Source organism: Spermophilus citellus (genome assembly GCF_964194105.1).
Source record: "Spermophilus citellus genome assembly, chromosome: 15".
Taxonomy (NCBI): Eukaryota; Metazoa; Chordata; class Mammalia; order Rodentia; family Sciuridae; genus Spermophilus; species Spermophilus citellus.
In genome coordinates, this window is record NC_138195.1 from 91,794,775 (window position 1) to 91,809,140 (window position 14,366).

Genomic DNA, 14,366 nt, shown 5'->3' on the forward strand with positions numbered 1-14,366 from the left:
CCTCCCCTCCTTCCTCCACCCCCTCCACCCCCCCCTCCCCCCTCCCCTCCCCCCCCTCCCTCCTCCCCTTCCCCCTCCCTCCTCCCCTTCCCCCTCCCTCCTCCCCTTCCCCCTCCTCTCCCTCCTCCCCTTCCCCCTCTTCCCTCTCCTCCCCCTTCCCTCCTCTCCCTCCTCCCTCCTCCCCCTTCCCCCTCCCTCCTCCCCCTTCCCCCTCCCTCCTCCCCCTTCCCCCTCCCTCCTCCCCCTTCCCCCTCCCTCCTCCCCCTTCCCCCTCCCTCCTCCCCCTTCCCCTCCCTCCTCCCCCTTCCCCTCCCTCCTCTCCCTTCCCCCTCCCTCCTCTCCCTTCCCCCTCCTCTCCCTTCCCCCTCCTCTCCCTTCCCCCTCCCTCCTCCTTCCTCCCTCCTCCCTCCTCTTCCTCCTCTTCCTTCCTCTTCCTCCTCCTCTTCCTTCCCTCTTCCTCCTCCTCCTCTTCCTTCCCTCTTCCTCCTCCTCCTCTTCCTTCCCTCTTCCTCCTCCTCCTCTTCCTTCCCTCTTCCTCTTCCTCCTCTTCCTTCCCTCTTCCTCTTCCTCCTCTTTCTTCCCTCTTCCTCTTCCTCCTCATCCTCCTCCTTCCCTCCTCCTCCTCCTTCCCTCCTTCTTCCTCCTCCCTCCTTCCCTCCTTCCTCCTCCTCCTTCCCTCCTCCTTCTTCCTCCTCCTCCTTCTCCTCCTCCTTCTTCCTCCTCCTCCTTCCCTCCTCCTTCTTCCTCCTCCTCCTTTCCTCCTTCTTCCTCCTCCTCCTTCCCTCCTTCTTCCTCCTCCTCCTTCCCTCCTTCTTCTTCCTCCTCCTCCTTCCCTTCTTCTTCCTCCTCCTCCTTCCTTCTTCTTCCTCCTCCTCCTTCCTTACTTTTTACTCCTCCCTCCCTTCCTCCCTCCGTCCCTCCCTCCCTCCCTTCCTTCCTTCCTTCTTTCTTTCTCCTCCTCCTTCCTTACTTTTTACTCCTTCCTTCCTTCCTTCTTTCTCCTCCTTCCTTCTCTCCTCCTTTTTATTTTTGGTCCTGGGGTTTCAACCCAGAACACTCTACCACTGAGCTGCATCCCCATCCCTAGTTTTATTTTCTATTTTGAGACAGAATCTCATTAAATTGCTGAGGGCCTTGTATAATTGTTGAGGCTGGCTTTGAACTTGTGATCCTCCTGTTTCAGCCTCCTGGGTTGCTGGGATCACAGGCATGAGCCACATCACCCAGCTCCTCTTCTTAAATACTAAAGGGAAGTGGCCGTGGACTCTGATGCTGGGTGACCTTGGGCAATTTAGCCTTCCTGATCTCAGAGAATTTTAAAAGTACTGTGGTTATTTGGTAGGGGGTGGGGAGACATTGTGTAAAGTCCTATGTACATCTTAATTTATAGGATTGGATTTAGGATACCACACATCTTAACTTCAGTAGTGGTAGGATGAACTTGCATGTTCCTACAGACAGATATCCTGCCTTTGACAGTTGGAGTTTGAGGGTCACAGAAATGGGGGCTGTTTGGGACAACAGACTTTATAGCCACATTGCTTTCTCCCTCCTTCCAGTTAGTAAGAGGGAAAGGAAAACAGTCTGTGGTTAGTTTGTCCACTGAAAATGTGGGTGGGTCACGTAGCAGGTGACTTAAGTCCATCTTCATCTATCCCAGGGTTCTTGGCCACTGTGCTTTGAACACTGTGGTTGTTGGTGGACTGTGCTGTGCCCTGCAAGGTGTTGAGTGGTATCCCTGGCCCCTCTCTGCTAGCTGCCAGGAGCACCCCTTCAATTTGTGACAACAGGGTCACCACATGTTACCAAATGTCCTTCAGAGTATAAACCCTGGCCCTTTCCTTAGCCCCACTAGTGAAACCCCTAGGCTGAGGTTCTCCCTTGGAAGGCCACAGAGAACCCTGGGCCTTGGCCTTTGATAGTTTATCATGGGGCTTTTATTTGAAGACTTGGTCTACAAATATATGTGGAATAATGAATAGGAAGTACAATGTAGCTAAAACCTTTTAGAGATTGACAAACTCAGAATTGTTGTTTCAAATAATTTTAAACTAGCATAAATTGATATTTACCTGAAAAGAGAAAAGGCTTCTCTGGTGAAGGACTCCTTTACTCTTACCCATTGTTCCCAGCTTGTGCTCTGCCCGGTTGACTTCATGACCAGTGCTGTCCAAAGAAGCCAGGAGAAAAGGGGCTGCTGTGCCTGGGAGGGACTGACATCCCGGAGGGCCGTGCTGCCTGGGAGCAGCGTAGGGGGGCTGACTGACCTTGCAGGCCAGGCTGTGAGAGGCGAAGTGAGCACAGACCAGGAGGCAGCTGGTGCGGTGCTGCATGGTGGGCTAGGTGCAGGTGTTGTTGTGGGATTCAGAACAGTCACAGGCTGAAAGTGGACGCTGTAATGTAGACCAGCAGGGAGAGGACTCTGTTTGTCTCTCTGAGACTCCAGCGCCAAGGACCACTCAGTGTGCAGGCTGCTCCTAGTGTTTCTTGAAGGGTGGAGGAGGCCTATGAGAGGGACAGAGCAGGGCTGGTCCACTCAAGGGCCTGGGGAGGGCAGTGGGCTTGCAATGCGGGTGGGGAAGGAACAGGGTGGGGCCAGAGCGACCAGGATGGCAGCTGCCACTGGTGCTCCTGCCTCCGCAGCAGGTGTGTGTTGGAGGTCTCCCAGGGGCCAGGGCCAGTCTAGGCGCTTCCCTGACATTTAAGCTTAATCATGATAGTTCAAAAAATCTGAAAGGCATGGTGTATGAGACAAAAGAAAGCTGAAATGAACACCTTGAAAGACGGCTGCTTCACGCGTGGGCCTTGAGTCCCACACTGCTCCTGTTCATCTCCTGCCTCATCCTCCTCCCTGCAGGGGTGATGGTCACGCAGGATCCCCCACCCACTTCACTCACCCCCTGGTCTTCTCTAGGCTTTCTCTTGGGATTGGGTTTTCATTTTGGCAAATAGCTCCTTGTGTCAATTGCTGAGCCTTCTCTTGCATGGAGGAGATATTTACTGAGCCTGATAAGATCCGAGAGTGTTACTTCAGATATCTGAAATAACACAAAGCAAGACTTACCAACATGTCACCGTCCCAAGCTTTAGGTCAGTCGGAGTGTTCTCTTCTCTGATGCAAGTGAGATCTCTTTGAAAGAAGCAGTTGTGTAGAAAACTCAGGATCTCCTTGGGGGGAAAGCCCAGAGCCCACGCGCAGCTGTGGGAGGAGCATGGTGACTCTGAGTCGTCTTCCCTGCATTTGGATGATTGCTTTCCATCTTGTTTCTTCAGGAGAACCCATTAGCAGTGAGCACTTTCATCGAGCTGTCAATGTGAATGATGAAGATTTGCTTGTTCAAATACTTGAAGGAGGGTGAGAGAACTCTGCCAGCTTATTTTTTAAAAATATATGAAGTGCATACAAATATGTGAGATAGCTTTATTTTATTTTCCTAAAAATTCCATGCCATTCAAACTGCCTTCCAAATTGATCTCAGTTGCCTGGTGTGAGTTAAAACATAGTCAATAGAGCCGATCACGAAGTCCCATATCAGTGTCATAGTCATTATTTAATGAAAATTGTAAAAGGTAATTGTAAGTCTGGGTGTTATATTTATTCCCCGAAATAATTTCTGTCCCTTGTTTATATGCTATAGCATTTAGGCAAATTTGCTCCAAAAATACTTGCACCTAATTCTGATGAGATTAGGGAATCACTAAATGATTCCCTAATGAGCTGCGTTCTAATTGAGGAGGTTGGTAGGACACTGGAGAAAGATGGTGGGCACAGTTGCTGCGGATGAGAGGCGCGAAGCTGCCTCCCAAATGCAAAGACGTTATCTAGGTTCCTTTTCAGTCAGTAAATTTTTGAGCTACTTATGTGACAAGTGGTTTGTGAATTGGAGCTCTGTGAGTTGGAGCAGAGAAGGTTCCCACAAAGCCAAGCTTGTGAGTTGACAGTAAGAGCTCTGCTTTCCTCTCACAACACTGATTTATATCCGGTAGGTGAGGTGGAAGTCAAGGGTTAAGCTGGGGTCTCCACCAATATGGGCTTGTGGTTGGGAGAGCTACGGAAGTCTGCAGTGAAGACACTGTCCCCTGCCACCTTCAAGAGGCTGTGTCTGTCATAGTGAGTTATCCACAGCACCATGGCTTGAATTGAAGGGAATGTCCATTTTATGTGAACTTACAATGTTTCTTATAAATTTGAATATCTAAGAATATTAGGCAGGGCATTCTAAATAATAAAAACTTGATGGCCCAAAAGAAATGAGGATTTTTGGTAAAATGAGCCATTGTAGCCTCCTGTGCCTTGCAAGTGTCACCAGCTACAAATCTACACAGAGCTGCACTAAGCATATTGATCTCTTTTCTCTGTTTTTTCTCAAGCCATGTCAAGGTTGATGTTCCCAATAAGTTTGGCTTTACTGCTCTGATGGTTGCTGCCCAGAAAGGATATACCAGGTAGGGCACTTTGCTCATCCCGAGTGACAGGTTGAACATTTCCCTTCCCCCAGAGGCGCCAGTCAGGATGGGGATGGAAGGGAGTGGGTCCAGGGAACCTAGCTTCTTTTCTCTTTCCCAAACTGATCCCTCTGAATTCAGCTGCTTTTATCATAAAGCTATATAGCATGTAGGAGAGAACATCAGGTGTGTGGTTGTATATTAGGGAAGAGAGGAGCCAATTAATTCTGTGCAATTTATCTTATATCTCCTGGGAATACTGGCTATTGGAATTTGAATTTCTTTAAAGCAATTTAAAAAGGATAGGTGAGGAACATTTTGGAAAACAAATTTCCCTGGTAGGTGCCAAGATATGATTTTGGTAACACAATCTATTATCTGCCCCACAAAGTTAGGTATAATGCTTACATCTATTTCCCAAACATATTTATATTTTGCTTAATACAATTGCATTTTGAAAAAATAGAAATGTTTTTATTAAATGCTGTCATTTTAAAAAAACTGTTAAAATGATAGTTTTGAGAGTCTGAGTTGTATCATGTGGGTAGTTTGATTTATTGACTAATTCATTAAGATCAAGATATAAATCTGTTTTTTGGTGTGGTGGGGGTTTTCCAGCTTAATAATATCCTGTTCTCAAAACCAGCTGTCTTTTGAAGTTGGAGAAGGTGTTGCAGGATGTGATATTTACTGCGTTATCACAGGTTCCACGTCATCCAAGCCATTTACCTGTATTTTCAACTTTGTTTCCTTTAGGCTTGTGAAAATCTTAGTTTCTAATGGTACAGATGTGAATCTGAAGAATGGCAGTGGCAAGGACAGGTAGGAGGGCGTGATTGAAACTGTGTTACTCAGCTGGAGCCCAGAGGGTTTTTGACCCAATCCTAAAGTTTTCTTTAGCTTCTTTTGGAAGTACCAGAAAGCAAGTGGGTCCCAAGGGAAAGGTGGTGAGAACAAACCTGGTCTGTTCACTGAGACTCTCATTCATCAGGGTGTTTGGGGGGGGAATCAGTCACACTATTTCTGCCTTCTCTAGCCCAGTAAAGAACCCTTAAGATGGCATCCCATCTCTGCGCAGGCCTTGGCTACGAGCGCTGCCCCAGATCTGTGTTCCTCTCTCAGCGCTCTCCTTGCACCTCAGCCTTTCTCTGTTTACTGAGAACCCCTGGTGTTCTAAAGAAGTAGCCAAAGACACAGCATCAAAAATACAACCACAAAACTTTCCTGAAGTTTCCATCTGGACTGGCTGAGGGCAGTACAGGAAAAGTTCATGGAAAGAGTGTGATGCTTGTAAAGGAGAGGTAAAAGAATCTTTTTGAAAGACTGAAGTACTTGACAATTTGGATTTAATTAGTTCATCCAAACCAACCAACATTTATTGAATAACTCACACATGCCAGGCACTGTGCTTGGTGCTTGAGTAGAAGAGGGAGCAAAATGCAGAGGTCTGTTCTCAGAGCTCAGGGTCACAGCATGCACACAGACCACAGGTTAGGACACCACATGTGACTATCATGGGATAGCGTAAAACACCAGTCATCTATAGTGGCTCTGCAGGGAACACCACTTTCTAAAGCCAGAAAGCTTACTTACTCTACTCTTGGACACAGTGCAGTAACAGATTTTAAATGACATTTAAAAACTTAAATCTGAAAAGTATTTTCCAAATAATTAGGCTAGTTGGTGGCTTAGTTCCAAATTTAAAAAGTTTAAAAAGAATAATGACAATCTACTAAGAAAAAGGGACAGGGGAAAAAAAGGAAAGAAAGAAAGAAAATAGAGATAAAACTTAATTAACCAAAAGTGAAAGATTATTGAGAAATATAAGAGTTGCCTCTTAAATAAGAACTTGTATGATAACATAAAACAGTCTCTTGTAAATCTAAAACAAAATTAGAAATATGGAGGGAAAATAACAGGAAATTTACACATGAAATGGTGCATTTGTGTCTAATAGATTTGATAATTTCATTGAAATGGATACTTTATTGGCGAAACTTTAAACCACCAAAATCAACCCGTGAAGCAGAAAATCTGAAATAACCTACATCTATACAGAAAATTAGAAAATTTATGGAAGCATAGTTTCTGTGCTAATCCCACCATTAGTTTCTAGGGACCATTAATAATCTTGAGCTTTTCCAGGGCATAGAGGAAACTGCAACCCTATTGCCAAAACCTGGTAGTAAGAGAAAGATACCTGTGTGTGTGTTTGTAGGCATTGACAAACCTCCTTCAACTCAGAGCATTAGGAAGGTAAGGAAATGTAGTATTGGGAGATTTCCATGCTAACACTTCCCACCAGTAGGTTAAAGGTGACAATGAAAATAGCATCAACTCAGTGCCTTAAATGAGTAACCCAGTGTCTTATTTTTTAAAGTGAAGGATGCTTCCAGCCCCCCGAGTGTCTGGTACATGGCTGGTGGAAATGTATATCAACACTTAGCAGCATACAATAGGTTTGTGTTTTGTTTTTTGAGGCAGGGTCTCACTGTGTTCCCACAATGGCCTTGAACTCACAAACTAACTGCCTTGGAGTTGCTTGGATTACAGGTATATGACACTATGTGTAGCACCATACAAAGTTAGAGAAGATCCCAGACAATTAACCAGTGTCATTCTTGGCATTGGCGAATTCCTTTTCTCAATGATAGTGACACCCATTAGAAAGGTGTAAAGAGCACGGGCAAAGCAGACATCTTGATGTCAAATCCTGATCCCGGTATGGATGCCGTGTGTGACCTTGGGCAGGTTACTTACTTTCTCTGAACCTCTATAAAATGGGTAGGAGAGAAGTACTTTATGGTTGTATTCTTGTGAGCATTTATTGAGTTTAATATATGAAAAGTGTAAAACAGCACTTGGAATATGGTAATGTTATGGCAAGATTCCAATAAATCACTGAGTCAATCTTAAAGCAGGAGATGGAAATTTTATTCACCAACTGCAGATCCGGATCCATCAGCTGGTGGGCCAAGGGGTACGCTGCAAGTCTACACCCTTCAAACTCCTCTTGGGGTTTGAGTACACCTCTTATAGTCCAAAATCATTTTAATCAGAAGTGGCTGTTGTTCAAAACCATAAATAAACGTCATGAGATCTAAAATCATAAGCAAAAAAGGGAGTGGACCAAAATGTTCCTAGTTGAGTACAAGTTAAAGAATGGTCACTAACATCTGGACAATCAATCTCTGACAGGCTACATTGCCCAAGAAAAATGGGAACCAAAGAGAGAACACTTTTACATTGTATAAGAATTGGCATTTTGTGTTGCCAAACATGCTATGCTAAGCAATTATTGATGGGTACAGAGGCGGGGCTTTCCCATGGGAGAAGCATTTCTTATATGACATGGAATCTCAGGGAAAAATGGAGTCTCTTTGGTCATTGCCCTTATAGTCTGGCCCATAACAGTAAGTATAGGTTGTATTTTGTTAACTCATAATTGGACAGTACTTTGGAAGTCTGATCATCTTGGTGAGATGTGAAATAAGAGTGTGATTCCTGTCCTGCAGAACCTAAGAGAATCAACTTTCAAATACTTGGACTTAAAGAGGAGGTTCAGTTATATGACCAACTATACAACAAAAATTTTAAATACCCAAAATTACTGCTTAATAAATATAATAGGAAAACTAAAGTATAATAAAATATTTCTTTTTTTAAAAAATATTTCTTTTAAAAGCAAGATATTTGCTGGGTGTAATGGTGCATACCTATAATCCCAGCAACTCAAAGGCTGAGGTAAAAGGACAGCAACTTCAAGGCCAATCTCAAAATAAAAACATATAAAAAATAAAAAATATAGCAATAAATAAAAGGACTGAGATGTAGTTCAATGGTAAAGCATCCCTGGGTTCAATCCCCAGTATTAACCAAAAAAATTTTTTTTGAATGAAAAACTAAACCTATACAACTATATTGAGAGATATAAAGACTTAAAAAAATAGATACATATTTTAAGTTTTTCCAAATTAACATACAGATTGAATATAGCTTCAAATGGAGTTATTCCTGGAAACTTGTCAATAGATAACAGCTAATGTAACTTTGTTATAGAGGACTGTGGAAATATTTGCCTTGGCAGTTATTAAAACGCCCTAAAACTTACAGTAATTAAAGTAGTATGGTACTGGAACCAATAATTGGAAAAGTAAATAGAATGGAATAGAAATCCTGAGATAGATCCCCATAAGAACTTAGTATATGATAACAGAAGCAACACAAATCAATAAGAAAGGTTTTGGAAAAATAGGCTTTTTGAAGAAAAAAATATTAAGTTAGATCCTAGCCTTAAAGCATGTACCATAATTTCTTCCAGGTGAATGAAGTATTAAATGTAAAAAAAAATCATAAGCTACAAGGAAGGGGCATATGCTTATCTGATCTTGTAATATGAAAGCAAAAGAATGAAGGAAATCAGTGGGAAAAAGATTGTGCATACATCACACACTTTAAAGAACTAAATTACACAGTTAAGGGTAATCTGAGGGGATATTTGAATGTCATAGACATGTGATGAACATCTTCAGTGTGCAGAAGTCAGGCACACAGACACAACACTGAACAAACAAACATCTCTACACAGTAGGAAAAAAGAGCAATTTAAGTGAAAAGACAATTTTAAAGCAAAATCACTGTAAACAATTTGTATGAAAAATGTTTGACTTGGCTAGAATAAAAAATACCACCTGTAACATTTGTAATTGGAAAAGGTAGAGTAAATAGATGTTTTCAGAAACTGTTGATAGAAGTGTAAATTGATATAACCTTTTTGGAAAGCTATTTGTAAATATGCATTAAAAGTAAGTCACAGAGGGGAGGGGAGGGGAGGGGAGGGGGGATAGTAGAGGATAGGAAAGGCAGCAGAATACAACAGACATGAGTATGTCAATATGTAAATCAGTGGAAGTGTAACTGATGTGACTCTGCAATCTGTATACGGGGTAAAAATGGGAGTTCATAACCCACTTGAATCAAAGTGTGAAATATGATATATAAAGACCTATGTAATGTTTTGAACAACCAATAAAAAAAATAATAAAAAAAAATTTAAAAAAAAAGTAAGTCACAGTCATTGACATAGAGATTCTACTTAAGGAATTGTGCTCTCAGGAAGCAGTCACAAGTGCGAGTAAGATTCACATAGTAAGGGTACAGTGTGCCTGAACTTGACAGCTACACTTACAGCCAAATGCTTCTCCCATGTGTTGCAGTCTTATGCTTGCGTGCTACGCGGGACATCTGGATGTTGTGAAATACCTCCGCAGACATGGGGCTTCCTGGGAGGCTAGAGACCTGGGCGGCTGCACAGCTTTGCACTGGGCTGCAGATGGAGGCCACTGCACTGTGATCGACTGGATGATAAAGGATGGCTGTGAGGTACAGGGCCTGCCTTATTAGCCACACAGGACTGTTAAGAACCTGAAATTCCATTCCACAGGGACTAGGAGAGTCAGGACCTTTGATTGGCCCAACTTAGAAATGATGGAGAAAGATCTCTGACCTAACTTAGAAATGATGGAGAAAGATCTCTGACCTAACTTAGAAATGATGGAGAAAGATCTCTGACCTAACTTAGAAATGATGGAGAAAGATCTCTGACCTATCAGTGAGAAAACTCCTGAAATCTTAGAAAAAAAAGAGATTATTGTGGCATTGATTTGACAGTAAGGCTTCTGGTTATCTTGGATTTTGGTTTCCTCTAGGAAGAAGGAACGAGGCTGGAATCGGAGCTGGACCAGATGTGTCTACTCCTTTGTTTATTCCTTTGTTCATTTGCTTATTTGTCTCTTATGCAGCCTGTCACCAAGGCTTCACTGAGCATCTTCCACCTACCAGATATCATCTTAAATGCTGCAACACAAAGATGTTAAGAGCTCTCCCAGGCTTAGCACTTGTTGTTGCTTCTAAAACTAGATCATTTTTACTTAGTTTGCATTAATAATTATAGTTTCCAAAGGGCAAGTGGCAATGTGAAGAATGGAAGCTCTCAGCTGTCAATCTTTATCCAGGCCTGTTGATTTGCTTGTGTTTTCATGTCAGCAGGAGGTACAAATCTGATTTAGCAAATAGAAGTCATGTTGTATGAACTTCTATAGATATGTGAAAACGGCTAGTTATAATTAGATCAATTATGGTAACTGCTGATAGCTCTGGAAATTCTCCAAAGGCTTGGACTAAAGATTTCAAGGCATAGAAATAAAGAATGACGGACCAAATGCCATGCTAACTGATTACCAGGCAGCGCAGAGTCCTGAGAAATTAAGTTGATGACCTAGAAAATCAATCCAATTCGAGCAAAGTCACATCTCCCAGAAGATGGTAGTATATTTATTCTAGTTTGTTCCCAAAGTGTGACTGAAAGAAAGCAGGTCTTATGCTGTGGAATCTCACTGGTTCCTGCCACTGCTTTGGGAGGGTGGAGAAAAAGGCCCCCTTGAAGGGAAAAAAATTCAATTAAGATAAGCCCTTTTTCTTACCTTTCATGTTTCCTTATATTTTAGAGACATGCACAAGAGGTCAGAAGGCTTCGCCTCTGTGTGCTAGCAATAATACCATGTTCCCCTGGTTTGGTTTATGATGACCCGTGTTCTGCTCTGGACCCAGTAAGAGTCTGATTAAAGAAAATCAATCAATCTCAGATGATTGAAGAAAAGGATCCAGATGAGGGCAGGTTTCTGCTGTGAGCATCTCAATACTGGAGCTTTGGAAATGTAGGCTCTCTGGGCTTCAGATGAGCCCAATTCTCTGGGATAAATCCATCATCCAACAGAAGCCGTGTTGCAGATAATAAATCCATAAGTGTAGGTGTGTGTGCTGAAGATCTCCGTGTGGCTGGCTAGTGGGGGTGTCAACGGCATTTCTGTGTGCATGCAGATGGCTCACCTGAGACTTCTGAAGACTGGAGCCCAGCAGGGTGTAGCCACCCCCTTCCCAAATGTGATGGTTTTATACTGAGAGTGAATGATTTACTTCAATAGGGAACATTTCTACCTATGAGCCATGTGACTTCTGAGGTTTGGTTTGATCATTTCTAAACCAGAAGTAGAAATACCTACTCCTGCTGAACCCTCGGAACCAAAAGAGAAATTGTGTGGGAGTGTGCTGGGAAGCGTGGGCGGCAGCTGATGTCCCGATTTCAGTATTCGAATGGGATGAGCTCTGGCCTGTAGGTGGTTTGTTTGCACGAGGGAGAGCGCTGCTGCAGTAGGTCATCTCCTGCCAGGCCTGCTCGCCGTTCTCCTCTCAGGCTTCACTAAAGCTAGGCCTTCCGAGTCATGCTTTCAGTCTGTGTGCGAGGGTCTGGGCTCGCCCGTGGCTTCAGCACCTCTCTTCATGGGTTGGTTAGGGCTTCGATGGAATTATGAGCAGCAACATTTGCACTTTCTCATTCTACAGCATTTCTTTTAAAACACTAAATTGATAGAGTTCAGTGAGGAGCAGATGTTTGGGAAGTGACCAACCGTATTACTTCTTGGAGAGGCATTGGGTTAGTGGCTCTTCAGATTGGAGTTTGTGTAATGGGTCTGGTCACTGTGCTTACTGTAGTTCTCCTGCTTTGAACAGAAGTCTCGTTAAACACAAGGGTGTGTACATATCTTGTTCCAGAAAAGAACTGAAGCCCACCTACAAAGATGCATAAAAATAAGCATTGTTTAGATGGGTGAAGAAAGCTAGGCAAGGGAACGCAGTTCAGGGAGTTCCCATGGGCCAGGAGCAAGGTGCCAGATGAAGAGCTGCCCCAGCCTGGCTGCTTCTCCGCCTCACAGAAGGAAGGTCCGCTTGCCCCGACTCCCCCGACTTAGTGGCAGCCTGTCAAGACTTGGTACAGGTTCACTGGACTGCATTCACCTGATTCTCACCTAGGTGCAGTGAGAAGATGCAGTAGAATCACATTAGGGGGGTCCCCCTCTCAGCAGATGCCCTAAGGTGATTCTAACACATCTATCTTATCGCTGTACCTGGGCAAGGATTGGGCGAGAACCTGCACCCAGCCTGGACAGGCTGCCCGCTGAATCGGGGGAGTCGAGGCCAGCAGACCTTCCTTCTGTGAGTTGGAGAAGCAGCCAGGCTGAGGCAGCTCTTCATCTGGCCCACAGGTGGATGTTGTGGACACTGGTTCAGGGTGGACGCCGCTCATGAGAGTCTCTGTGGTGTCGGGCAGCCAGAAGGTGGCCTCGCTCCTCATTGAGGCTGGGGCTGATGTGAATGTGAGAGACAAAGATGGGAAGACACCGCTCATGGTACGCCTTTCCCCCAAAGGCCAGAGCTTTTCTACGATGGGACATTCTTGTGAGTTTGGTGGCTCATTCCTAGGCCCTGGGTTTGGTTGTGTGTGCTCCTGCCAGCCAGCCTTTTAATAAAGGTATGAGGGGGTCACTTTTTTTACTATGAAGTCTCATTATATTGCTTTGGCTGACCTCAAACTCCTGGGCCCAGCGATCCTGCTGCATAGTTGGAACTATAGACACACACGGCTGTGCCTGGCACTGTGTTGTTTCTGTTGTCTTTCAACAAATCCTCCTTTAAGGATTGTCAGCCTTGGTCCCTAGGGCCATGGTAGGATCAAAACAGATCAAAACAGCTGGTTTCCTGTGCTGGCCTGGTCTTCCCAGTGTCGTTTCAGTGGGGAGAGGGAGGTGGCCCTTCCCTCATCCTAGCAGTTGTGATGCCCTAGATGTAGCAGGACACAGGCCTGGCAGGCAAAGCTGGTGACCCAGCCAGCTCTGCCCTCCTCAGCTGCAGGGCCCTGCATTTGCCCGGGCACCCTCCCTGCGGCCTGCACCCCCAGGGAGGGGAGCGGGCCTCACGCAGCACCGCTGTCTTTCAGGTGGCTGTATTAAATAATCACGAGCAGTTGGTTGAGTTACTTCTTGACAAAGGGGCAGATGCAAGTGTGAAAAACGAGGTAAATAATCTCTATTGAAAGATTTTCCTTGGGGAAGAAAGAAATATATCAACATATGTATATAAATATATACTTATGTATATTCTAATATATATTTTCATTGTTTCCTCTTTCAGTTTGGCAAAGGGGTCCTAGAAATGGCCAGAGTGTTTGACAGACAGGTGGGGATGCCCTTCTGCCCAGCAAGGCTAATTTTGTAGTGCTTTCCAAATCACAAAACCCACCAAAAGTTTGGAGGACATTCACTTGCTTGTCTTGTTTTTCTAGAATGTAGTCTCCTTATTAGAAGAAAGGAAAAAAAAGCTGCCTCGGAAGTCCTCTGTCCACTGATCAGAGCACCAGCTGCCTGAGAAATTCAAGCAAAATAAAACAAAAAGTGACTGTTGAACTGGACGTGATATTCTGCGTCCTTGAGGGCTGTATATTTATTTATTTAGTTGAAGACTCACAGTATTTTTTTTGTAACAGACAGCTATTCCCACATTGAAATACATCTTTTTACCTAAGCACGCGCACATGTGTCCTCATCATTGGGCGTCTATAGAGCAGGACTGTTTTCTTGCACTTGTGCTTTGGAGTTAGACGTGAAACAAAATATTTATGCACTGGCGCTACATAAACATGCATGGGGCCTCCTGGCTTCTGGCCTGCAGTTGTCCTCTGAGCCACTGCAGGCCCCTGGCGTGCTCTCCCTCATGTGTTTTCTGTTATCCACCCCCCACCCCCCTGGGCTGCACTGCCAGGCTGCGTCCCCCTGTGCAGTGGTGCTCCTCCTTAGAGTCCAGGAGTCTTCTCTTCGGCTCTTGGCCTCACATCAAAGCTCGAGGTGCTTATCTCAAGACTCTGGTCCTGTCCTGCTCATGGTGAATGGTCCAGGTCAGTCTTTGCAGAATGGACCTGTCTGTGCGTGTGTGTGTGTGTGTGTGTGTGTGTGTGTGTGTGCATACGCTGAAGCTCTGATAAGGAAAGCCCCAGCTGCCGGATCTGATGACTTTGCTGAAATGTAGAG

The 14,366-nt window shown here is 44.5% G+C and overlaps 1 protein-coding gene across 1 annotated transcript in view; it reads left to right on the forward strand.

The window, feature by feature from the left end:
- The window catches only part of FANK1 (fibronectin type III and ankyrin repeat domains 1), a 72,706-nt gene extending 58,884 nt beyond the window's left edge, over positions 1–13,822 (forward strand). Inside the window, exons 4-11 of the mRNA XM_081267975.1 lie at positions 3,274–3,355; positions 4,372–4,446; positions 5,203–5,268; positions 9,663–9,828; positions 12,549–12,692; positions 13,280–13,357; positions 13,474–13,518; positions 13,625–13,822. Of these exons, the coding sequence (XP_081124101.1) occupies positions 3,274–3,355; positions 4,372–4,446; positions 5,203–5,268; positions 9,663–9,828; positions 12,549–12,692; positions 13,280–13,357; positions 13,474–13,518; positions 13,625–13,687 (719 nt within the window). The 3' untranslated portion in view covers positions 13,688–13,822. The remainder of the gene's footprint in view (positions 1–3,273; positions 3,356–4,371; positions 4,447–5,202; positions 5,269–9,662; positions 9,829–12,548; positions 12,693–13,279; positions 13,358–13,473; positions 13,519–13,624) is intronic.
- Positions 13,823–14,366: the final 544 nt, after the last annotated feature.